General features: G+C 49.7%; 1 protein-coding gene across 5 annotated transcripts in view; it reads left to right on the top strand.

Annotated features, from left to right (window-relative positions):
- TBC1D2 (TBC1 domain family member 2) overlaps positions 1-21,765 on the top strand; it is a 56,070-nt gene extending 34,305 nt beyond the window's left edge. For 2 of the 5 annotated variants that reach the window (XM_042912277.1, XM_042912280.1), the window contains 7 exons: positions 6,905-7,015; positions 12,230-12,417; positions 13,546-14,022; positions 17,911-18,031; positions 19,423-19,608; positions 20,366-20,487; positions 21,185-21,765. In XM_042912277.1, coding sequence (XP_042768211.1) covers positions 6,905-7,015; positions 12,230-12,417; positions 13,546-14,022; positions 17,911-18,031; positions 19,423-19,608; positions 20,366-20,487; positions 21,185-21,392 — 1,413 coding nt within the window. In that variant the 3' untranslated portion in view covers positions 21,393-21,765. Of the gene's footprint in view, positions 1-3,215; positions 3,347-6,904; positions 7,016-12,229; positions 12,418-13,545; positions 14,023-17,910; positions 18,032-19,422; positions 19,609-20,365; positions 20,488-21,184 lie in introns of those variants that run through there. The other 3 variants (XM_042912281.1, XM_042912278.1, XM_042912279.1) reach the window with 3 other exon arrangements.
- The last annotated feature ends 4,699 nt before the right edge of the window (positions 21,766-26,464 follow it).

Raw genomic sequence — 26,464 nt, 5'->3', positions numbered from 1 at the left:
CTCACCTGATGCTCCATCAGCCCTGTGAGGCTGTCACTCTGTGCCCCCCACCACGTGCACGAAGGCTGAGGCTGACAAGGGGCCCCGTGCTGAGGAGGTGTGAACGTGGAACTCTCTGACTAGTGTCTGTTCTGCCGCCTTCTGGTCTCTTTGGGCCTTTCAGCTACTGCCGCCCTCCCTGCCTTCCTTACCCAGGCTTGTGGCTCCCACAGAGACCCACTGCGGCGCAGAGAGCAGGAACTTGATTTTAGGTGTGATGCCTGCCGTGGACTGCGGTGTCCTCTCCAGGACATGGTGACAGGACCTGCCAGACCTCCCAGGGGCCTGAGGCTGGGGATCGGCGCTCATAGCCCCCACTGTCCTTAAAGGCAGCTGTATAACCGGGGCCAGTCCTGCCCCAAACCCGCCACACACAGCCACATGTGTATACATACGTATAACTGTGGGAGCTCCTGTGCCATGGGACCGAAGCACTGCTACTGGAAGAGGGGAAACAGAAGGAAAAAAGAAAAATCCAGAAGCTTTTGCAAGACCAGTGGGCAGTGGTACAGTGGTCCCTGCCCCAGCTCTGAAGTCAGGCAAACCTGTGTTTGGATCCAGGCTCTGCCTCTTACTAGCTATGTGACCTTGACCTTGGGTAGGTCCCCTCACCTCCCTAAAAAATGGCCTAACTGTTCTTACTCACATGGTTGATGGCAGGGTAAAGGAAGATAACATGAAACCCAGATTCCCTTCCAGTTTCCTTCAGCATGAACAAACCACATAACCAGTCTCTGAATCTTTTTCCTTTAAGACCAGAGATTCTTTTGAGTTCAGAATGAAAACAAAATCTTTTCAAATGCAGATGGACTTAAGTTGTTAGAATGCTCTCAGGGCTGCAAAATTGCTTCCATCAGATTGCTTCCCTACCCTCTTAGTTTTGTTGATTGTTTCCTTTGCAGTGTAGAAGCTTTTTATTTTGATGAGGTCCCAATAGTTCATTTTTGCTTTTAATTCCCTTGCCTTTGGAGATGTGCCAAGTAAGAAATTGCTGCAGCTGAGGTCAGAGAGGTTTTTTCCTGCTTTCTCCTCTAGGGTTTTGATGGTTTCCTGTCTCACATTCAGGTCCTTTATCCATTTTGTTTATTTTTGTGAATGGTGTAAGAAAGTGGTCTAGTTTCATTCTTCTGCATGTTGGTATCCAGTTCTCCCAGCACCATTTGTTAAAGAGATTGTCTTTTTTCCTTTGGATATTCTTTCCTGCTTTGTCAAAGATTAGTTGGCCATACTTTTGTGGGTCCAATTCTGGAGTCTCTATTCTCTTCCATTGGTCGATGTGTCTGTTTTTGTGCCAATACCATGCTGTCTTGATTACAGCTTTGTAGTAGAGGCTGAAGTCTGGGATTGTAAAGGCAACTGACGAAATGGGAAAAGATATTTGCAAATGATATATCAGACAAAGGGCTAGTATCCAAAATCTATAAAGAACTCTCCAAACTCCACACCTAAAAAACAAATAATCCAGTGAAGAAATGGGCAGAAAACATGAATAGACACTTCTCTAAAGAAGACATCCAGATGGCCAACAGGCACATGAAAAGATGCTTAACGTCACTCCTCATCAGGGCAATACAAATCAAAACCACACTGAGATATCACCTCACGCCAGTCAGAGTGGCTAAAATGAACAAATCAGGAGACTATAGATGCTGGAGAGGATGTGGAGAAACGGGAACCCTCTTGCACTGTTGGTGGGAATGCAAACTGGTGCAGCCGCTCTGGAAAACAGTGTGGAGGTTCCTCAAAAAATTAAAAATAGATCTACCCTATGACCCAGCAATAGCACTGCTAGGAATTTACCCAAGGGATGCAGGAGTGCTGATGCCTAGGGGCACTTGTACCCTAATGTTTATAGCAACACTTTCAACAATACCCAAATTATGTAAAGAGCCTAAATGTCCATCAACTGATGAATGGATAAAGAAATTGTGGTTTATATACACAATGGAATACTACTTGGCAATGAGAAAGAATGAAATATGGCCCTTTGTAGCAACGTGGATGGAACTGGAGAGTGTTATGCTAAGTGAAATAAGTCAGGCAGAGAAAGACAGATACCATATGTTTTCACTCTTATGTGGATCCTGAGAAATTTAACAGAAGACCATGGGGGAGGGGAAGGAAGAAAAAAAAAAGAGAGGGAGGGAGCCAAACCATAAGAGACTTAAAAACTGAGAACAAACTGAGGGTTGATGGAGGGTGGGAGGGAGGGGAGGGTGGGTGATGGGCATTGAGGAGGGCACCTGTTGGGATGAACACTGGGTGTTGTATGGAAACCAATTTGACAATAAATTTCATATTAAAAAATAAAGATTGCTTCCCTACCCTCCTCCGCCCTGCTAAGAGTCTTCTCTGTGCCCATCTTGCAAGGATCTACAGTTGAAGACCCTATAAAGCAGCTCTGGGGTCAGAGAAATAGATCCGTTGGGTGCCTCTAGACTGCCCCCGAGAATTGACTGGAAGCATGGACTCACCTAGGAGACTGAGAATGCCCCTGGATTTGCATGTTCAGGAATTTATCAGTGAGCCCAGATATGGGGAGATTCACAATCAACCAACTGTACCTTGTAACTGATCCTCAGAGGCCCAGCATTTGTGCTAGAAAGAATTGCAAGTTCTAGAATTCCTCATTTGTTAGCCTTTAACGTGTCCGATCTAGAAAAAAATAGAACACTCATCAAAAATCCACTGTCTTTCAGTCTGGGGACAGAGGATGTTCACTTGCTTGCCGTGTGACATGCAACTTTAACAAAGTGCCCCCTTGTTGAAGGTGTCAATTTGAGAACAGAATCATCGACCTCTTGAGTAGCAGAGCTGGGAGACGCAGAGATCTCATTTTCTGGCAGGGACGGCTGACCCCTGGACAGGGGAAAGGACCGGCCCAGGGTCACACAGCCCAAGCAGCAGGTTTGGGCTAGACCCCAGGTCTCCCCACACCCGACCCACTGTCTTCCCCACTAGCACAAGGGCTAGTCCATGCAGCATTTCCCAGAGAAAATTCCCAGGCTCCTGATCCCTATGAAGGCAAACAGGCAGACTCTCTTCTTCCTGTCCCCTTTCTCCAGTTGTGTTTTCCTCCTTTGCTTATTGGCGACTGTCGTGTGGCATTCTCTTCTCTGAGCTCTCTCTTTTTCCTCCCTACAGTTCTGAGCCAAGAAGAGCACTCAAGGTAGGGCGACAAGCCGAATGGGAAGGTGCTGCCCAGAGGCCACCCCACTGCCGCTCCAAGGGTGCGCACTCCCACCCTCCCTGACTGGGCTGGAGGCAGGCTGCCCCACGCAACATGTCCAAAGCCTTGGAGACGCCAGTGAGCATCTTCTGGGCCTGGACCGAGGAGAGAGGGACGGTGCCAGGAGGCAGAAAGGCGGTGGTGCACTTTCACCCAGCAGTAGTTTTCGATTCTTGCTGAACACACCTGGTGAACACACCTGGATTTGGATCCCGCCTCTCTTGTGTTCTAGCCCATGATGAGGAGGACTTACCCTCTCTGTACTGTTTCCTCGTCTGTAAAATGGGAACAGTAGTACTTCAGTACCCATCCCACAGCATTGTGCGGGTAAATTACACGCAGTGACGTGTGTCAGGGAAACGGGTCTGGCCATAGCAGGGACTCAGGCAATGACTGGTAGCTCTATTCCTCCCGTGCCTGGAAGCTTGTTGTATTCTCCCAGAAACTTGTTGTATTCTCCCAGGCATTTGGGAAGAAGGCACAAGAGCAGCAGTGGGAAGCGTCTCAGCAGAACGCAGGAGGAAGGCAGGGGGTGAGAGCCTGGACAGGGAGGTGACGCCTGCTTTGTATTCACCACTTGGCCCACCATCCTCAGCCTTTGCAGCACTGACTCCCAGCAGTGCCTGAGGCAGCACTGTTACTCTGACTTCCAGATGAGGGGATGAGGCACTTGTGCTGGGGCTCAGCGGTGGAGGCAGGGTTTATATCCAGGCAGCACGGCCCCAGAGTCCACCCCCTGACCACCAGGCAACGCCGGCACTCGGCAACGCCTGCATCTTTGATGTGTTGTGATTAAACTTGAGCCGGAGAGGTCAGACAAGCCTATGCACGCTCAGCCAGACTACTGATCCCAACCCTTGAAGGACGGACTAGAGTTTTGGCGTCCGGGTGGATTGCAGCGGGGACAGAGCATAGGGAATGTCTAGGCAGTAAGTACAGTGCTTGGACTTGGCTTTCGAATCCGAATCCGACAGCCCTGGGCTCAGTCACACCCTGTCTAGTACAGCTGTGTGACCTCAGGCAATGGGCTTGTCCTTTTCAGAGCCTCTGAGACTTTCAGGACCACTGGAGGGATTGAATGGGATGGTGTGCTCAGTGCGGGGTGGAGGCAGGGGGTGATGATGGTGCAGGGAGCCCACACAGCCTCTGTGTTCCTAAGTCTACCAAATCTCCGGACACCAAAACGGAAGAATATTGCGGGCAGCGAGAGCAGCCCTGGAGAATTCTGATGCTCACAGGAGGTTGGTCCTCATGCTGCAAACATGCAGATTCACACCGAGCTCACTGCCCCTCCACATAAGGATAAGGAAATGGGGGTCATGGAGAAGAAGCAGGTGGACACTTGTGCAAAACAGCAGCTGGCACCCCCTGAGAAAAGGGAGCCCAGAGTTTGCTGTAGGACAGACACAGTTGGAGTGTAAGAGGAAGTACAGGCTGGGAGTTGGAACTACCTGGGTCCAGGCCAGGCAGAGAGAGCAGAAGCAAACTCAGCCTGAGTACACACAGCCTTGCACCCTGGACACAGTGGGGGGGGGGGTTGCGAAAGCAGGCGTGTCTGGGGTTAGAGACCCCACGGAGAGCCAGAGAGCCCAGCTGAGTGGTGACAGGCCAAGGGATGCAGTCAGCCTGGGGCTTTGATTTCCAGCTAAGGAGCCCTGGGAGTGTGTGGCCCTCCCACTGTGTCAACCATCTAGGGAGAAGGCAGTAGAGCCTGGGTATGAATTGGAGCTTCTGGGCTGGGAAGGATCTTGGCCAGAATGCAGGCCCACCCAGGGAGGGTCAGGATGGCCTGTGAGCTGTGCACAAGTGACACATCCCTGATAATGAGGTGCCAAGGGCATCACAGGCGTGATGCTCTTAATTTCCAGATAAATCAGGGCCTATCCAAAGTCATGCCCGCAATAGTGTCTCTCACATTCACCTACAGCCCAGCACATTGCTAGAGTGGGAGCAAAAGGGGTTGAGTTTCAGCTAGTGAATGTCCTGGAATTGGTAGGTATAGCTGTGAGCGTGTGCTGTCCATTGCTTCTGTAATGTCCATCCCAGCAGAATGAAGGTTGAGAGCCAGTGCTGTGTCTGCTCCTTTCTGAGGCTCAGACTCCTGCTTGAACCTCCCCAGCGTTTGGCCAGCTTCTCCTCGAATGCCGCAGCAGCATGATCATATTCTGTCACTGGACAGCTTGCAAAAGGAAAACTCTAGGCTCAGAGATGTGCATCACAGCATTATTCATAATCAAAAACAAACCAAAAACACTCAGGACTCAAATAAAAAATAACAGAGGGATTATAACTATGTTATAATAAATTCACCCAACAGAATAGTCATCAGACATTAAGAATGATCATTGGGAAGTTTATGTAGCAACATAGAAAAGTACAGTAGACCCTTGAACAACACGGATTTGAATTGCATGGGTCCACTTACAGGCAGATTTTTTCTGATAAATACAGTATAGTAATGTAAATGTATTTTCTCTAGCTTACTTTATTGTAAGAATACGGTATATAATACACATGGCATATGAAATAGGTGCTCTTTATGTTATCAGTAAGACTTTGGTCAACAGCAGGTTATTAGCAGTTAAATTTGGAGGGAGTCAAAAGTTATACACAGATTTTTAACTATGCAGGGGGGTTGGTGCCCAAACCCCAGTGTTGTTGAAGGGTCAACTGCATATTTACAAAGTGACTTAAATAAAAATTTTCCACCCAAAATTGTTCAGTATGATTGCAAATATATAACGGCAACATATGTTTATTTTTTTTTATTTTTTATTTTTTTTAATTTTTTTTTCAACGTTTTTAATTTATTTTTGGGACAGAGAGAGACAGAGCATGAACGGGGGAGGGGCAGAGAGAGAGGGAGACACAGAATCGGAAACAGGCTCCAGGCTCCGAGCCATCAGCCCAGAGCCTGACACGGGGCTCGAACTCACGGACCGCGAGATCGTGACCTGGCTGAAGTCAGACGCTTAACCGACTGCGCCACCCAGGCGCCCCAACATATGTTTATTTTTAAAACAAACACTACTTGGATGTTTGTTTTGGTCTCTGTACTTTTTTTTTTTTAATTTTTTTAATCTTTATTTTTGAGAGAGAGAGAGACAAAGTGCGAGCGGGGGAGGAACAGAGAGAGGGAGACACAGAATCCAAAGCAGGCTCCAGGCTCTGAGCTGTCAGCACAGAGCCTGATGCAGGGCTCGAACCCACTAACCGTGAGATCATGACCTGAGCTGAAGTCGGGTGCTTAACTGACTGAGCCACCCAGGCGCCCCTGGTCTCTGTACTTAATGTTATGAGACGTGTTACCTCACATAGTCTCCCAGCTGCCTAGTGGAATAGTTAGTATTTGCCCCTTTTACAGATGACAAAACAGAGGGTCACAGTTGTTCAGTGAAGCCTCGCATCCAGGAAGTCAGAGCCAAGACGTGAACTCCAGACTTGATGCTCTCTCTACTGTATCATGTGAGATCAAGACTAGAGAAGGGGACTGTCTGTAATACTACTTCTTGAAGACTTTCTTTTCTGTTGTCATTAGAAATTTCTAAAGGAAGGAAGTGTTGGCACCAACAGCTCATGCGGAGGGTGAGGATCAGGGAGATGGCAATTCATCAGATGTTTTGCTCTCTTCTCCAGGATGACATAGAAGCATATCGGACCCAGAACCGCTTCCTAAACTCCGAGATCCACCAAGTCACAAAGATCTGGAGAAGGGTGGCTGAGAAGGAGAGGGCCCTCCTGATGAAGGTAAGAGGCAGAGTCCGTCTACATGCCCAGTCACCCTTCAGTCCCTTACCTTCTCCGCCCTGTATCGCTCTGTCCTTATCACCTGCCTGCCCTGCCTCTGGACTGTGCCATTTAAAAACTGCCTTTCTGCCTCAGGCATCTGTGCTCTGATTGCTGCTTCTGATCACAGAAGTACAGAGGAAGGGACAGGCGGCCATTGTTGTACCTCCCCTCCGGGCTAGAGTAACTGCCAGAGGATTCAAAGGGCTGCCCCACTTCATTTTTCTCTTTTCCCCTTTTGGGAGCTAGAGCTTGAAGACTAGACATTCAAACACAACTGCATAGATGAGGAAATTAGAAAGTGGCCATGCATACCCAGGGAAAGACTCAGAAAAGAGATGACCTCTCTTGGCCCAGAGACAGCCTATAACAGCCAAAAAACAAAAACAATTTTTTCTTAAATTGGGAGAATCTGATTCCACTACTACCACATTATTAGATTCAGATGTCTAGTTTTCAACATAATAATCACAAGGCGTACAAAGATATATAAAAGTATGGCCCATTCAAAGGAAAAACATAAATTAGTAGAAACTGCCCCTGACAAAGACCTGATGCTAGATAATACTAGACAAAGATTTTAAAACAGTTGTCTTAAAGATGTTCAGAGAACGAAAAGAAGATGTAGAGAGTCAAGAAAGCAATGTATGAAGAAAAAAGAAATATCAATAAAGAGATAGAAAACCTACAAAGAAATCAAGAAGAAATTCTGGAATTGAAAAGAACAATACCCAAAATGAAAAATCCACTAGAGGGATTCAGAGGTAGATTCAAGCAGGCAGAAGGAATCAGTGGACTTGAAAATAGGATAGTGAAAATTATTAAGTCTGAGAAACAGAAAGAAAAAAAGATGGAAGAAAAGTGAACAGAGCCTAAGTGATGTGTGAGACACCATTAAGCAGACCAACATACCCATTATAGCAGGGGAGTCCCAGAAGGAGAAGAGAGAGAGAGAGAGGGGCAGAGAGAATATGTGAATAAAGGCTGAAAATTTCCCAAATTTGATGAAAGACATGAATAAAAATGTCCAAGAAGCTCAACAAACATCAAGTAAAATAAATTCCAAGAGATCTACACTGAGACACATTACTATCAATCTTTTGAATGCCAAATACAAAGCAACTGCTTGCAAGCAGAAAGAGAAGTAACTCATCACATACAAGGAATTCTCAAGAAGATTATGAGCAGATTTCTCATCAGAAACCTTGGAGGCCAAAATGCTAAAAACAAAGACAAACAAAAAGCAAAGCAAAAGAATTTATATCTGGCAAAACCTTCTTCCAAAAATGAGGGAGAAATTCAGAGAAATTCAGAGAAACGAAAGTTGAGAAACTTCATTCCCATTAGATCTGCCCACAAGAAGTGCTTGCACAGTCCTGCGGGGTGCAATGGAGGTACACTAGGCAGTAACTCAGAGGTGTTTGAAGGTATACAAATCTCAGTAGAGGTAAATACATGGGCAATTATAAAACCTAGTATTATGGTAAAAATGGTTTATAATTCCACTTTTGTTTTCTATATGATTTAAGAGACTAATACATTTTTTTAATGATTAATCTAAAAGCTAGTATTATTACAACTTTGGTTTATAACTCCACATTTTGTTTTCTACCTAATTTTGCATTTAAAAGAATCATTACATTATGTTTTGGGGCTCACGATGTATAAAGATGTAATTTGGTGACATCAACAACCAAAAGGGTAGGGATGGAACTATAAAGGAACAGAGTTTCTGCATGTTATTGAAGTTAAGCTGATATAAATTCAAATTAGAATGTTATAACTTTAGAATTTTAAATTAATCCCCATGGTAACCATAAAGAAAGAAGCTATAGAATATACACAAAAGGAAACAGAACAGGAATTTAAACATTTCACCACAAAAAACACAGTAATGCAGGAAACAAGGGACAAAAATGGTATAAGTCAGCAAATAAATAGCAAAAGGACAGACATCCCTTATCAATAATTACTTTAAATGTAAATGGGTTAAACTCTCCAATTAAAAGAGTTTGACAAAATGGATTAAAAAAAAATGATCCAACTATATGCTGTGTACAGGAGACTCGCTTTATATTCAGAGACACAAATAGATTGAAAATGAAAGGTTGGAAAAAGATATTCCATGAAATAATAACCAACAGAGAGCAGGGTGGCTTTGCTAATATCAGACTGGAGTGACTTTAAAGTTTTTAAAGTTACAAGAGACCAAGAAAGACATTATATGTTAATAAAAGGTTCAAGAGAGTGAGAAGATACAGCAATTATAAACATTTATATACTTGATAACAGACCAGCAAACTATAGGAACCAAAAATGACAGAACTGAAGGGAGAAATAGATAATTCTACAATAATAGTTGTAAACTTTAGTACCCCACTCTCGGTAATGGGTAAAATAACCAGACAGATGATAAGTAAGGAACTAGTGGCCTTGAACAACACAATACACCAACTAGATCTAACAGGTATAACACAGAACACTCTACCCAGCAACAACAGCACATGCATTCTCCTCATTTTCCAGGACAAACCATATGTTAGGCCACAAATTATATCTCAGTAGATTTAAGGAGACAGGTATCTTCTCCAACTGGAATGGGATGAAGCTAGAAACCAAAAACAGAAGTCAAACTGGAAAATTCACAAACTTGTAGAAATTAAGCAACATACTTTGAAACAATGAATCAAAGAAGAAATTACAAGGGAAATTCGAAAATACTTAAAGGCAAATGAAAAAGAAGACATGTCAAAACTTACGGGACACAGCAAAAGCCATGCTGAGGAAGAAATTTTTTTTTATGTTTATTTTTGACAGCAAGAGAGACAGAGCATGAGCAGGGAGGGGCAGAGAGAGAGTGAGACAGAATCCAAAGCAGACTCCAGGCTCTGAGCTGAGGAGGGAATTTATAGCTATAAACACTTTCTTTAAAAAACAAGAAAGATCTCAAATCAACAGCCTAACTTTACAACTTGAGGAACTAGAAGAACTAAACCCAAGCTGGCTGATAGAAGAAAATAATAAAGATTAGAGCAGAAATAAATGAAATAGATAACAGAAAAGTAATAGAGAAAATCAATGAAACCAAAAGTGATTTTTTTGAAAAGATGAACAAAATCGACAAACCTTGGGCTAAGTGAACTAAGGAGAAAAAGAAAATTCAAAGTCAGAAATGAAAGTGGGAACATTACTACTGATTTTACAGAAATAAAAAGGATTATAAGAGTACTATGAACAGGGGCGCCTGGGTGGCTGGGTTGGTTAAGCATGTGACTTCAGCTCAGGTCATGATTTCACAGCTTGTAGGTTTGAGCCCCGCGCTGGGCCCTGTGCTGACAGCTCAGAGCTTGGAGCCTGCTTCGGATTCTGTGTCTTCCTCTCAGCCCCTCCCCCACTCATGCTCTCATGCTCGCGCTCTCTGTCTGTCTGTCTCTCTCTCTCTCTCTCTCTCAAAAATAAACATTAAAAAAAATTTTTAATAAAAAAATAAAAATAAATTTTTAAAAAAGTACTATGAACAGTTGTATACCAACAAATTGAATCACCAAATGAAATGGACAAATCCCTGGAAACATAAAGCCTACCAAGACTAAATCATGAAGAAATAGAAAACCTGAATGGCCTGTATAACTAGTAAGGAGACTGAGTTAGCAATCAGAAATCTCTCAACAAAGAAAAGCCCTGGACCTGATGGCTTTACTGACGGATTCTAATGAACATTTAAAGAAGAACTGACAAAAGGCCTTCTAAGACTTTTCAAAGAGGGTGTGTGCAGACTAGTGAGGATCAAACACAATCAAGATGCAGTTGGGCACGCAGGATTCTTTGGGGCCCAAAGGAGGAAAGAAAGTCAGGGAGGACTTCCTGGTGGAGGTGCCTTCTTGAGCTGAGTCCTAAAAGTGAGTTGGTGTTATCCAGACAAACAGTGGAGAAAGGCCTTTCAAGAAAAGAGACAGCATGGTCAAGACCTATGGATTGAGAGGAAGGGGGAAGGTGAGAAAGGAGACGTGAGGCTGAAGGGGGGAAATGTTGGGACGTTCTCTGAGGAAACTGGCAGTTGTAGAAGGGTTTTGAGTGGGGCAGTCGGGGGTGGGGGTGGGGGGTGGTGCTCAATCAGATTTATGTTTTGAGAAAGCCAGGGGCTCATTGGGCTTACAGAGGTGGGCTGGAGAGCAGGAGATTCGGGGGTCTCAGAAGTGCCTGGGAAGACTACTGGGAGGGGACTCGGGAAGCAGTCTTGCAGGCAGAGGGACATGGAAGTGGGAGCCGCCTGGGTTGGGGAGGAGGGCCGGCTCACCCGATGGCCTGGAGTTGGTGCTTAGCCAACGTTTGGAGATGGTAATCTGGGTAGAGGTGCAGCAGATGGGCACCCTTGGCCAGGAAGCTCCCACTCTGCCACCCCAGGATGAAACAGGAGCCAGGCTGGCCCAGAGGTCACAGCAATACTATGAGGTCGATTTTTCCTGTCCAGCTTACAAAGAAGGAAAATGGGCCTAGGAAAGTGACGAGACTTGTTCAGAACACTCAGTTTGTGTAAATAGAAATACAAAAGTTCAAGACGGGCAGGGAGGGGCAGGGAGCGTGCAGGAAGGCCACCGATGGGAGAGAATGATGCGTAGCAGGAATGGAAGGAGCCAGTGTTGTGGCAGCAGGAGGCCCAAGGGCAGTGTCCGGAGCCTCATGGCCATCTCCTGGGTGCTGCTCAGTAATACCACCTGCAGAGAACTGCTCTAGGCTAGGTGCCCTGAGAGGGACTTTACACACATCAGCTCATGTAATCCTCACCAGAATCCATATGAGTTCCATTGGTTAAATGAACAAGCTAGGGCACAGAGCAGTTAAGTAACTTGCCGTAGCTCACCCAGCCAGCAGTGGCCGAACCAGGATGGGACTGCAGGCTATGCAAGAACCTGCACTGCCCCTGTCCACCTTTCCTCTCTTTCTTCTGAATCCAGCCCAGCCCTGGGCCTGGCTCTCTTGCCTGAAGCCTTCACTGCCTTGCTATAAACCCTTGGGTTTGGGGCCCATCTCCTTTCCCTTATACGATGGGCTGGGGGGTGGGGAGGGGATGCAAGATGAGATGGGAGAAGAGCTTTGCTGCCTGTAGCTGCTCAGGCCTCTAGGGTGGCCCAAGCCCAACCAGGTGGCCTGACAGCCCCACCCCTCCCTCCACAGTGTGCCTACCTCCAAGCCAAGAACTGCCAGGTAGAGAGCAAGTACCTGGCGGGGCTGCGGAGGCTGCAGGAGACCATGGGGGGCGAGGCGAATGACTGCTCAGAGCTGCTGAGGCAGCTCATCCAGGAGGCACTGCAGTGGGAGGCCAGCGAGGCCTCGGCAGAAGGCATGGAGCTGAGCCCTGTCAGGTGAGCCCCGCAGGCAGCAAGGGAAGGTCTTGGTCTGCCTGACCTGGGGAGCCCCAGCTGCTCTGCTGCTGGTTCCTGCTGACCGTGTACGAGCACTGTGCATCCCTTACTTTCTCGTATCTTCAGGTATTGAGCATGTGGTTGCGATGAGCCCCCTCTTACGGCTGAGGTGGCGTCACTTACACTTACACCCCAGCTGTAAGACGAGGTGGCGTAGGCTCAGAGGAGGCAGCCCCTTCCCCAAGGCCATGCAGCATACTAGTGCAGCTGACCTGGGTCTGCCTCTGAAGCTCTGTTTTCTCCACTTCTCCAGGCTCCCAGAGATACTTGTCAGAGAGGGGAGGAGGAGAGACAAGCCAGCTGCCTTCCCCAAGCAAAGCCCTTGCTGAGCCCAGTGGACATGGGCAGTTAAATATAACAAAAGGGGCTGTGGCTGGGGTCCAAAGGCCCCCGAGGCTGGGAGGCTCGGTGGAAGGAGCCCAGGCTTTGGAGCCACCCCTGGCCGTGTCACCATGTGACCTTGGACAAGTCACTTTACCTTTCTGGGCCACATATACAGCCTCCATCAGATGTGGGCTAAGATTGCTGCTTTGCAGGATCAGTAGGACCAAATGAGACCGCACATGCGGAGCACACAGGGCAAATAAATGTTAGATCAATGAAAAGCTATGTGGAATGGATCCCCAGCTCACCCATCTTGCTTGTCAGTGATGCTGTCTGTTCCCCATCCATCCTTGGGCTTACTGTCTTGTGGGAGTGGGATTCTATATCAGCAGTGCAGGACTCCTTGAGCCTAAGGCCTCATGGGGTAAGAAGAGGGTTCTTTATATCTTCACAGAATCCACTTACTATGCACTTACCATGTCCCAGACACTGTCTAGGCCCCCAGCATTTTACAACAGGGGATGTCAATGTCAATGGGTCTCCATGGGGCAGAGCAGGAATCCTACCCCTGGTACAGATGAGCAAACTGAAGTTCGGAGAACTGAAGTCACCTGCCCAAAGCTGCATGGCTAACCCGCAGTGAAGCCCCGGCAAGAACCTTGCCTGGGGTCCAGCCCCTGCCCACTGCCCCTTCTCCAGGGAAGGACTCTGCAAGGTGTTGCTAATGTGCATTTTTGCTGACAGCGAGTATGACGAGTATGGCTTCCTGACGGTGCCCAACTACGAGATGGAAGACCTGAAGCTGCTGGCCAAGATCCAGGCACTAGAGGTGCACTCCCACCACCTGCTGGCCCATGAGGCTGTGGAGCGGCCTCTTCGGGAGCGTTGGGCTGCCCTGGGTGATCTCACGCCCTCGGTCGAGCTCAAGCAGCTGCTGCGGGCAGGTGTGCCCCGAGAGCACCGGCCGCGTGTCTGGAGGTGGCTGGTCCACCTCCGCGTCCAGCACCTGTGGAGCCCCGGCCGCTACCAGGAGCTGCTGAGCCGGGGTCAGGTTCACGAGCACCCTGCAGCCCGCCAAATTGAGCTGGACCTGAACCGCACCTTCCCCAACAACAAGCACTTCACCTGCCCCACCTCCAGCTACCCCGACAAGCTACGCCGGGTGCTGCTGGCCTTCTCCTGGCAAAACCCCACCATCGGCTACTGCCAGGGCCTCAACAGGTGAGTGTCATGGCTCTAGTGAGGGCACAGCCCTTGTTCTCTAGAGCACCTCTCTGTCTCTTTGGAGTCTCCCAGGAACATGGAGAGGGGAGCCCAGGAGGCTTGATTCCCACTGTACAGATGAGGACAATATGGACATGTTCAAGATGGGGACAAGGACAGGTTCAAGACCGCGGTAGCTCCTCATGCCGTGCTCTCTGCTTTGATCTGTGCTCAGGGTGGGGCCACCCATGTAGGAAGCATCGGGAATGGTCTCCTGGGATTTTGTAGTGTGCACAGCTCAGCTCACACATTGCAGAACTGTGGGTCAAGGCTCATTTGCTTCAGACAAAATCCATTCAGAGGAACCCAAGAGAAAGAGAATTTGTAAATGTTACAGGGAAGCTCCTAACAACCAGGAAAAGAAAAGAGAGGATGAGACCCCATGGTCATTAGAAACCGCGGCATCTCCTGTCTCTAGCAGGGCCACAGCACCACACAACCCCAGGGGTGCCAATCGTGCCATAGTCCGTGGGGCCAGGTCCCGACACTGTGCAGCACCACACCCTACTCTTCTGCAGCCTTTACGGGGCCTCACAGTCTCTGGACTCTCTTGCTTTCAGCAGACCAGCCTCGGTCCATCATTCTTTGGACATTTAAGGCCCATTGAGGCTGTTCTGTTCAGAACGGAGAACTCAGCCCCTGAGTCTGGAGCTTTGTCAGCAAGTCATCCCACTTGTCGATACCCTCTTGCCGCAGGCCTAAATTCCCAAAGGAAAGAATGCAGCCGGGCCAGCCTGGAGTTGGTTCTGCTTCTGGTGCAACAGCAGGAGATAAGGGATTGGGGGTGGAGGGGGGGTGGTGACTGGTAGGGCTGCCCCCTTCAGGACTGTGGAGGACTCTCATGGATGCCCTTAGCTATCCTGATAGAGGTTATGTAATCTCAGATATTTCCCAAAGCAAGTTTTGACTCTATTTATTTTTAAAGTTTTTTTTTTAAGGTTTATTTTTGAGAGACAGAGAGAGAGAGAGAGAGAGAGAGAGAGAGTGAGTGTGAGTGGGGGAGGGGCACAGAGAGGGGGACAGAGGATTTGAAGCGGGCTCTGCACTGACAGCAGAGAGTCCAATGTGGGGCTGGCACTCACGAACTGTGAGATCGCGACCTGAGCCAAAGTCAAAAGCTCAATGGACGGAGCCACACAGGCACCCCTTTGACTCCATTTAATTTAAACACGCATACACTCGAGCAAAATTTACATAAAACCTTCTGGTGTTTTTTTCAAAATAGGTGGTGTGTGACATTTCTTTAACACAAAATAAACATTCACAGCGTCCCTACTCAAATTTGAATGGTTCCTAAGGGTAGATATTTTTGATACTTGATTTCCAGCCTAAATTGGGTGAAATTGAGCATATATACATGTTCAGTTACTGGGAATTCAGAGTTAAACCACAGCACAGCTAATCTGCGCTGAAGGGGCGGGGGAAATCCTATAGTGGGAAGGATCTTGAGATAAACCTAGAAGGAAAGAAACTGTTCCCTGTGTGGATAGAGGCAGCACAAAGGCTGTGGAAGGGTATGTAGGAATAACAGACGGAGAAGGAGGTGACACCCAAGAATATTTCTTTAATTCTTTCTCTGAATACTTTTTTTCTTACTGATAATTAGTGTTTAGGCACACATCCATATTATTGCTTAAAATCGAAAGTTATTTGTAATGGGAAGAGCCCCTTCATACGTGGCGAGTGCGGCCCTTAAACCCCACCTTGCAGGCCCCTTTCACTTGTCTGACTGCCACCATCTAGTGGCAACTGATAGAACTGCATGCATGGTGTCAAAAGAGGACACACCCTGCTTCTATGCAACAAATCAACCTGTTTAGAGGGTGACAGGTATCATGGTAATAATACACTGCAGATTTAGGGCAAAAACGTTAAAGCTATTTCCCTTTAGAACATAAATGGAGTGCTTTAAAAGTAGCTGTTTCCCACATCACCATGCTACTTCCTTTGCAGACCCACTTGAGCCTGAAGGCCTTAAGTCCGAGTCTGGTTGTAGCCCTGAGCACTTGGTGGGCCCTAATTGGTACCAACAGCCTCTCATTACTGATCTTTTTAATGTGTAGAGAGATCTAAGCTGGTGCCAGCAGCCAGCTCCTGGACTGAGCATGTCCTGAGGCTCCAGTGGAATGGGGTAGGGTGGAGAGAACACCAGCCTGGGACTTTGGGAGCCACTCTACCACCAGCTGACTGTGTGACCCTGAGCAAGTCATTTCTCCTTTCCAGGACTCGGGTCTTCCCATCTCTGCAATAAGTTTATCTAGACCCAGGATGACCAGTAGGAAGCATCTGTCTAGAGCCTTCTCTGGTGAGAGTTTCTGAGGCAGCCTCCAGAGTCAGTGGGAAAGAGAACAATGATGAATTAGTTATGTCTGCCCTGGGCATAGACAAAGGGAATGGTGTCATGATTGATTAGTTATGTCTGCTCTGGGCATAGACTAAAGAGTGGTGGCCCGTGTTTCACACGTTTGCTATCCCTGAACTAAATGACCTCAGAAGGCACCCCTTCCCCAGCTCTGAGAGGGCAGAGCTTCCTATTTCCAAAAAGACCTTTGACTCTTCTCTTCATCCACTCAGCTTAGACTCAGGAGAATTTGTACAGATGGTTTAGCCAGAGCGAAAAGAAATTCCTTCCCAATCTATTGGGGAGAGAAAAGGGGTTTCTTTTTTCTTTTGAGAATTGGCCTTATTTCTCTAAACAATATGAACCTCAGAAGAGGTTGGAGGTCATGAATCCAATCTTGTAAGAGCTCAGAGAAGGATAAATAGCTAGACAATGAAATGTGTTTTTTAAGCCCATCAAGTGTGTGAGGCTTCATGATACTGTAAGGTGGCATCTCCCTAAGGGTGTTCAGTGGGTGCACTGTACAAAAGGGGCTCTACAGCCCCAATGGACAGTCCTGGGCTAGGGTCACATGGGGTTTTGTCACTGCAGAATTTCTAAGAGGCTTTTACTAAGATGTTGTATATCACTGGCCTCTAAAAAGGGGCTAGAGTATGCAGCATTTCCCAAACATCTTTGAATTTGGGACCTTGTGTTTACCTAGCATCTTGAGAGACCATTGCATCTTGGAAAATGTATTCCTGGGTTGGCCCTGGGTGAGACCTGCCAGGAAGGATGGGAGAGGTAGAGAAAACAATACTTCTTCCAGGCTGACATCCCTGCTCAGCACTGTGGACTTTTTCCTTTCTTCCCATGATCTCATTAGAGCTTCATGGTAACTTTAGGGGAAGGGGAAGCAAATGAGAGAAAGAATTTTGTGTAATGAGCACCTGCTATATGCCAGACGGTTAGCAAGACACTGTAATTCTGTCTTCTTGCTCAAAATGCCTCACAGCCCTAGGAGGTAGAGATTGTTAATCCCACTTTACAGATGATCAAAGTAAGGCTCAGAGAGGTTAGCACACTTGCCAAGGTCTCAAAGCCTGTGGATATTAAGATAAGGATAACTAACATTCATAAAGTGCTCCACTACATGTCAGGTGCTATGCTGGGCATTCATCTCTTGTTAATGTCATTCACCCTCATAATAGTCCTGTGATTATTATGAAGAGGTTGAGGCTCAAAGAGGTTTAGGAACTTGCTTCCAGCAAGGAAGCAGCAGGTGCAGAATCACACCTAGGCAACAGGACTCCAGAGCCCCTCCCTAGAGACTCAGATCTCCCCATTGCTCTGGAAATCCCTGTGTAGTCCCCAAAAGCAAGTTCCTCTCACCCCAGGTGCCAGAACACTAGACTGGTTAGGGTTAGACACGACAACCCCCTGGGATCCGGGAAGCGACCTCTGCCACCCTCTGCCTGGCTGTGACTTCTGCACATCACCCTAAGCCTCCTTTCTTCCCCTTCCAGGCTAGCGGCCATTGCTCTGCTGGTCCTGGAGGAAGAGGAGTGTGCCTTCTGGTGCCTGGTGGCCATTGTGGAGACCATCATGCCAGCTGACTACTACAGCAAGACACTCACATCATCCCAGGTGAGCAGAGCAGGGGCAGATGGGACTTGGAGGCCACACAGGTTGGTGCTCCTTGAGTGGTTCCTTCAAGCCAGTGAATCAGAAAAATCAGGAACCTCTCAGGCCTCCATTTCTCCCTCTGTACAGGGGCCAGTAACCCCTCCCTGGGACTCCTGGGAGGCTCTGGTGAGGTGATGGCCCTTTAGAGTTGTTGGGGCCCTGCCCACGGGACAGACTTGTTATTCCAGTGGTGACACGATGTCACTAGGAATGGTTGGTCTGTTTCTTTCTTTCTTTCTTTCTTCCTTCCTTCCTTCCTTCCTTCCTTCCTTCCTTCCTTCTTTCTTGAAGTCCCCTTCAAGCTCTCTGCTTTGCCATCCCTGGCATATTGCTTTCAGCCCCCTGCTCATGGTCACAAGATGGCTGTACCCTCGTGGTCACAAGACAGCCGCACCACCTCTGGCACTGAAGCCATGGTCCAGCTCTGGAAGAAGCAGAGGGTAGAAGGCAAGGGCTGTCTCCCCTACAAACAGCTCCCGCCCAGCAGTTGCTGGTTATACCTTATTGGTCAGAACTCTATCACAAGGCACCACTTGCCGCAAGACAGGCTGGGAAATGTTCCATATTTTATTTTCATGTTTTAACACCTCCGAAATCAAGGTGTGTTGTGTAACCAGTGTGCTGTGGTGGGGTTGTTGGAAGGTTTCTCTCTCTCTCTCTCTCTCTCTCTCTCTCTCTCTCTGTATAGAAAATTTCAAATGCAAAAACCTCACTTTGCTCCACTGTCTCATGAAATGTAAAAGTTAAAAAAAAAAAAAAAGAAAGAAAATTTTGAATGTACAAAAAATAGAGAAAATAGTATATGAACCTCCATGTATCTATGACCTAGTTTGAATAATTATCAACACAGGCACCCACGTGCTGTTCCGTCTCTACTCCCACCCATCCCCGGTGAGACAAATCCCAGACGTCACATCCGTTGATCTAGGAGTCCTTCAGGTTCAGTGGCTCCTTAGGCTCAGTGAGTTACCCGAGGTCTGGAGCTGGACGCACCGAGCACCTTGCGTGTCAGACCCCAAATGGATGTAGCGTTGAGGCCAATACAAGCCTGAACTGCTTGGCCTCAGGTTCAGGAGGGCTTCAGGTTCACTGGCCAAGAACGTAGCCCACAGAGACCTCCGCGTCAAAGCCCAGCGCTCCAGCTCGGAAGACTGCCTGCCTGTGCTGGGAGCAGCAGAGCGGTGTGCCGCGTGCCCGTCTCCTGGCCACGGAGGGCTCCGGCTCGTCCAGGCACTCGCGCCCCCGGGCTGGTGGGGGGCGACTCCACGACTGTGTGTGGACTGGCTCTCTAGGGAGGGCGGCGGCCCCTTCCCTAGGGTGGCGGCCAACAAGCCCTGTCTCCCGGCTCCCAGGTGGACCAGCGGGTGCTCCAGGACCTACTTTCGGAGAAGCTGCCCAGGCTGATGGCTCACCTGGCACAGCACCACGTGGATCTCTCCTTCATCACCTTCAACTGGTTCCTCGTGGTCTTTGCAGACAGTCTCATCAGCAACATCCTTCTCCGGGTCTGGGACGCCTTCCTGTATGAGGGCATCAAGGTGGGGCGCTGCCAGGGGTGAGCAGGACAGTCCCGAGCAAGGCCCTCTTGGGCTCAGTTCCACCCCCGGAGAATGGGAAGACGGTGCTCCCCTGTCAGGGCTGTTGAGGACCCCTCGTGGGAGCATGGCTTTGTAAACTAAAGTGTTTTGCACACATGAGGAGAAGAGAAGTTGGGGGGATTTCCTTTCCCTAGGGAGGAGGCACGACCATGATCCGGGAGGCCCATCCCTATTCCATCCACTGCCCATCCAGTCATGTGGGTCCCCCCTTCTCTCCCCCCCCCATATTTGGGTGTGGTCCCAGCTTTGCCCCTCGCCTTTCTAGGAGACCCTAGGCAGGCCCTCCCCACACCCCACCCCAGTGTCCCCATGGTGGTTGATGACATACCACACCGCAGATTACAGAGCACCTTTGGATCTGTTAGTCCAGTCAATTCCTGCTGATGCCCCATGTAGAGACAGTATCACCCCCCTCAGGTCCAACAGGGTAGCAGCTCACCAGGGTCCCGGGACAAGTCAGGACAGAGCCAGAACTCCGTCCCCATCTCCGGATTCCAAGCTGTGCTCTCTCCCCTTGGGGTCCCCAGTCTGCGCACCCCCTTTGGCCTCCTTGCACACATGTTGCCTCCAGGCTTTCAACCCTGAAGCCTGTCCTGGGAGCCCCACACTGTCTGGGTGTGTGGGTTCTCCTCCCCCTGGGGATTACCTGCCTGGCCCCCCCCCGTGCCCCACCTGAGCCCCCCCGCTTTGCCCCCAGGTGGTATTCCGCTATGCCTTGGCCATTTTCAAGTACAACGAGGAGGAGATCCTGAGGCTGCACGATGGCCTAGAGATCTACCAGTACCTGCGCTTCTTCACCAAGACCATTTGCAACAGCCAGTGAGAACCCTTTTCTGCCCCCACCCCTGCCGGTCCAGCAGTCCTCCCACCCTCACATGCCCCCAGGACACGTAGCAGAGGGTATGCTGGTGTTTGCTGAGTGCCGATTCGTTAGGGCTGCTGATGCTCCGTTACGGCTTAGAAAACTTTAGGGACATTCCACTGCCTCAGTGGTCTGTCTGCCCCTTAACATGGCATTCAAAGCCTCCATGCAATTTCATTTCCTTCCCACCTTTTCCTGCCCCTAATACTTGCCATGCCCTACAATCCTGCCAAACAGAATTATTTGAGTTCCTAGGACAACAGCCACCTCTGGGCTTTTTGGTCTTGCAGTTTCTTCTGCTTAGACGGCCTTCCTGCCACCTGCACCACCACCACATTTGCCTGGCCAACTTCTACTCATTCTTCAAAACTCAGCTCACATGTCACCTCTTCCAAGAAGCCTTCCTTGACCAACCTTTCCTTACTGGGTTAGAGCTCCCATAGTCCTAAGCTTTCTCCTGCCCCAGTACACATCACTCTGGGTGGAAGTTGGCTTCTTATTCACTGTTTCCTTCTGGGAAGGTGAGCTCCCTGCAGGCGGGGGCCAGGGCCTCAGCCACATGGACAGAATGAATGCCAGGGTGCCTGGGAAGGCCGGGTGAGTGTAGGCCCAATGGGGCGCTGGGCTCTGGGCTGACTGTGCTCTCCCCCGCAGGAAGCTGATGAACATCGCCTTCAACGACATGAACCCTTTTCCTATGAAACAGCTGCGGCAGCTGCGGACGGCCCACCGGGAGCGGCTGGAGCCTGAGCTGCGTGAGCTGGAGCGGCTGAAGGCCGAGTACTTGGAGACTCGGAACTCACAAGCCCCAGTGGTGCCGGAGGACTGCGCCAGTGAGGACGAGGTGGAGGGCGAGGCCTGACTTGGCCACCTGCCCTCCCCAAAGCCCTTTTTCCCTCTTGGCTGACAGGCCCCCAGGAGGATGGATGGCCATGGTGTGGTGGTCCAGCCCGTGAGCCCCATCACCACGTCGTGCTGGGCAAGTCCCTTCCCCTCTCTGGGCTTCGGTCTCGCCATCAGAACATCGTCTGCTGGGAAGCCTTTGGTTGGGTCATCCCCTCATGAGCACATACCCAGGGATGCCAGCCCTTTCTCGCTTCTTCCACAGAGCACTTTAGTACATAGACGAGCAAGAATGCTGTCTTCTAGGGTAACCTTGAACATTCCTTAAATTTTGTCTATATAAAACAATATAAACATTAGAATTAATTGACAAGCTTTGGAAGCTTAATGATTCCCAGTAACCAACTTCCTGGGTGGGCCCAGGTCTCCAGGGTGTCCCATCACTAGGGCCTACCCGGTGTGGGACATCCGTGGATTCTGTTTCCTTGGATGTCTCTGCAGGGCCAGCCCCCCTCCTGGGTCCCTGAGGAGCTAGGGTCCTATGCATGCAGGGTGTGTCTTCCTGGGTGACAGTGCCTCCCCAGTGTTGGTTAGGCTTCTGTCCCAGGCCCAGCTCCCATCTACCAAGGCCTTTTTCCTGAGCCCTGCACCTGTGGTCTCCTCTCCATTCACAGCCCGTTTTGAGGGAAGAGGTTCCCAGGGAAAACCCCTGCCTGTACCAAAAGGAACTTGGTGTGGGTGTTGGGCAGAGAACCCTGGGTCAGGCACCCAACGGCTGGCTTCCCTCTACCAACTTCACAGGCCCAGGCAAGAAGAGTCACCTCTTCTCTGAAAAATGGGTGGCTGGAGGGTGAGGAAGAGGTGTTGAGAGGGACATAGCTATAGCCTGTCACCAAGTCAGGGCTGTCTCTTCTGGCACCCACTGCATGCAGGAACTCAGTTTCAGTTCTTCTGGGTTCTTCCGGGCCCTTCCTCAGCAGTCCGCCACCTCCCCCATTCCCCTCTAGGCAGGGAGTCAAGGCTGTATAAGTGATTTGGGCAGCCCATTTCTCAACAAACCCTTCACTGTGTCAGTACAGGCTCAAGCTGGGCAGTCTCTGGTAGGAAGGAGTGGGGGTGGGGGGGCGGGTGTGTGGTTCTCCAGCAGGAAACTTCCAGCTCTGATCAGAGGTTCCTGTCACTGGGACCAGGAACCGGCCTGCTCACCCACAAGTGTGAACTTAGAGGGACTGGTGTACCAGGCACCAAGTTCACCCACACAGTGTACACAGCTCTGGGGAAGAGGCACTCAGAGTTCTTTCCTCCCACATGACATGGGCTACTAGCCGACCCCAGGGCCCCGGGTTTCCCATTAACACTCCACATAGTGTCTTGATAACCTTCCTCATTTTTGCTGAACTTTTACCTCTGCTGAGATGCTTTCACCACCAAAGGGCATCTGTGAGGCGTGATGTTGGCCGGCGGGGGTCCTAGCTGCACCCCCAACAGGCTGGGTGCTGTACCCTTTAAGGGCTATCACTGGGGAGACAAGGGGTCTAGCCTCTCAGAGCTCCCAGGAGATGAGCTGGTTCCTGGCAAGAGGAAAGCACCACCAGCAGCAGGGAGTTGCCTTTTTATAGAAAAACTACCCAGAGGGCTCCCAAGGCTCCAGGAAAGGCCCAGCTGGTCCTTCAGCTCCAGCCCTGAAATTCAAATTCCCTCCCCAGCCAGGGAGGGGGTGGGGTGGGGGGTTGGGGAACAATCCCTGATCAGACAGGGGCTGTCTGATAAATGGCACACCCCTCTCCCTTCTTCCCTTCCTATCTCTCCCCTGCTTCCTCTGCCTCTTTGCTCTCCCTCCCCTCTCCTCCCTCCTCCCTCCTCTTTCCCCTCCTCCTCCTGCCTGTTCTCACCCTTCTTCCTTTGTCCCCTCTTCTCCCTTCCTCCTCTCCCCTCCCCACCCCCAGGCAGAGAAGCTCTGCTCAGAGCTGGGCACCACACCTTGCCCCTCCTGGGCTGGGGGAAGGCAGGTGCTTTGCCATTGACCCAGCACTGTAACCTCTGGTTTACACCACAGAATCACCTAAGCAGCTTTTAAAGAATATTGGTGCCAGGCCGACACGGAGCCTTTTGTGGGGCCTGGGCATTCTGATACACCAGGAGGGTTGGAGATCACAGGACCGAGTCTGCTCCGGCCTCCTCCAGCCCTAAAATGAGATGCTGGAGCCAGGAATGAGAACTGCCTGTCCTGGAGCATTGCTCACCCCAGGCCAAACTCGGTTTAGGAATGAGGAGATGAAGCCTCAGAGGAGTTAACTAACTTGCCCAAAGTCACACAGCTGCTAAGTGTTAAGTCATGCTCAAGCCTTAGAGGTGCTAACTGTAAGACTAGGGAGGGTTAGTTCCAGCTCACCTCAATGTCCCTGGAGCCTAGAACACAGAAGGATTCAATGGAAAGAGCAGGCCCGGCCTATAGCTCCCTGAGTGATGTAGGGCCCTGTGGGATAGCTCCAGGCAAAGGAAGATGGAAGGAAGAACCGTCCACCTGACAGGGAGGCTCTAACAGGGACTGGTGGAGATGGGGGTGTGGGGGGGGGGGTGACACCTCGAGAAGGGCTGTGGCTGCTGCTGCTGTCTTCCCTCCCTCCCCTTTCTTCCTAAAGAGCATTTGGGGCCCACCCCTGGTGTCAGATTCCTGGCCTCGCACCACAGCTGTCGCCCCCCCATCCCCAGGGGCTGCTGCCTTCTAGGGCTGGAGGATCTGATCCCTCACAGCCCCACCTTCCTACCCCAGGGAATGGGACCTCTCCACTCAAAGCAGACACTAGGCCCCAAGCATTGTGTAGAGGAGGGGACAGGAGTTACTCAGGGAACCTCCCTGGAGCAATATTGCCAAGAATAAAGGGTCTCCTCAAAGGAGAAGGAAGGGCCTGGAGGGCTGTTTGGAAGACTCCCCCCACCTCCACCCCAAAGTGGGGGATGTACACTGACTTCTGCAGAACACCTGCACTCAGGGCTACTATCCCCACACTTGGAACCTCACCTCTCAGGCACTGCTCTTTGTTCCTTCATTCTTTTTTTTTTTTTTTTTTTTTTTTTTAAAGAAAAAGGTTTGTTTGGTTGGTTTTGTTTTGTTTAGAGAGAGAGTGAGTGCCAGCACAAGCAAGGGAGGGATAGAGAGAGGGGTAGGGAAAGAATCCCAAGCAGTTTTTCCCTCCATGCTGCCATCGCAGAACCCCGACGCAGGGCTCGAACTCAAAAACGGTGAGATCATGACCCAAGCAGAAATCAAGAGTCAGACACTTAACCAACTGAATCACCCAGGTGCCCCTGTTCCCTCATTCTTATTTCAATCTCCCAGGGCATGAGCCATATTGCCCAGAAAGCTCCAGGCAGGGCAGGTAGATGAAGAATTTGCCACCCTTCCTCACATATAGTCCGGTCCTTTACAAGGCATTTACCCAACACAGTAGATTAAACAAAGCTGGCCATGCTGACATATAGGGAAGGAAGGGGGCATTGGTCTCCTGGCTATCCCAATCAACAATAAGGCCCAATGTAAGGTGCTGGCAGATGGGCCCAACTTTGAAGCCAAACCTACTGTGTGGTTTTCTAACTAGGGGCCCCTGGGCAGGCTACCCTTGCTCTGGCCTCAGTTTCCCCATGTGTGCAATTCAGAAGATGATCAAGGGTTAGCCTTCCTCAAATGGACCAGCGCTGGGGGAGGGAAGGAGCAGGAGAATGAGGACACCACTACCACCACCACCCCCTCCCCCTGCCCCACACACACACAGGTGCACACACATGCAGCATCCCCAGAAAGGATCCCAGGTTGTGTCTGTTGCAGAGGCTTCCAATGACTTCCTATCAGTCCATATGCCCATGGCCCCCAGGGGTCGCTGTCAAACCAGCCTTTCCCAAACAGTCCCAGCCACCCATCATCATGGCACACGATGGAGAAATGCAGGCACAAGGCTGGGAGGGCTCATCCACAGGGCATCTGGGGAGGTGTGTCGGTGATGAACGTGGAAAGAAGGATGTGTCGGTTTAGACAGGGGGAGATGATACAGGAAGAGAATTCCTAGCAGAGGGGACCATGTGAGCAAAGACACAGAGGTATGTGTGGGGGAGATGGGGGGAATGCAGGTGAGATGAATTAGGACATTCAGATGCCTTAGCCTTGGAGAGGCTGTGGTGCCCACAACCAGGAGTAATTAAAGATAAAGGCAATATTGATCCATAAGGAACTCCTACAACATTCTGGTTTCTCCATATGCTTTTCTGAAACATCAAATATCTTGACTCTCTTGCTGATACCTGAAGCACGCATTCCGCTGGACTACTGAATAGTCCAGCTCTGAGAAGCCTGGGTCAGGGCCACAGGGGGGTTGGCTTTGAAGGCCACACTGCAGGGGTGGGGGGGGGGGGGAGTGGGGAGGGGACTCTGGATGGGACAGTGGCCCAGTGAACTGAATAAGTTGCAGGCTTTGGCCCTGGCTATTCTTGCCAAGGATATATCCCCGAGCCCCGACTTACTTAGCCACTCTAAGTCTCAATCTTCTTACGTGTAAAATGGGGGTAATCATAGCAGCTAAATACAAGGGTTACTAGGATTAAATGAAATAATATATGTAAAGTACACAGTATTCTGTCGTTCACTCAAAAATTGAGCAGGGTACTGTTCTAGGTGCTCCGGGTTACACGACTGAACAAAACAAAGAGCTCTTCTCAAGAGGGCTGCTGTGGTGAAGTGGCTATGAGCTTGGACTTGGGAGCCGTGCTGCCTGGGGCTGAATTAATAGCTGCGTGATCTTAAGCGAGGTGCTTAATCTGTGCCTCAACTTTCTTATTTGTAAAATTGGTAATAGTGTAACCTCATAGGCTTGTATGACGGTGAGGTGAGGTAATTCATTTACGGTGCCTAGCACAGTGCCTGTCTCAGTAAGTGTTAGGTGGTAGTATTATTAAAAGGAGGGGCCTCACCATCTCCCATTGCCTAGTGTGCTCAGAACCCGAGAGCCAGCGGGCCTGGGCGGCAGCGCCCCCTCCTGACTGCCGCGAGAACGGAGTCCTCCCGTTACAGAACCTCCCTCCCTGCTTGCTCTTTGCGTC

This window comes from Panthera leo, chromosome D4, assembly GCF_018350215.1.
Source record: "Panthera leo isolate Ple1 chromosome D4, P.leo_Ple1_pat1.1, whole genome shotgun sequence".
NCBI lineage: Eukaryota > Metazoa > Chordata > Mammalia > Carnivora > Felidae > Panthera > Panthera leo.
Note: the sequence above shows the minus strand (reverse complement) of the source record. Positions and strands in the feature narration are given on the sequence as shown.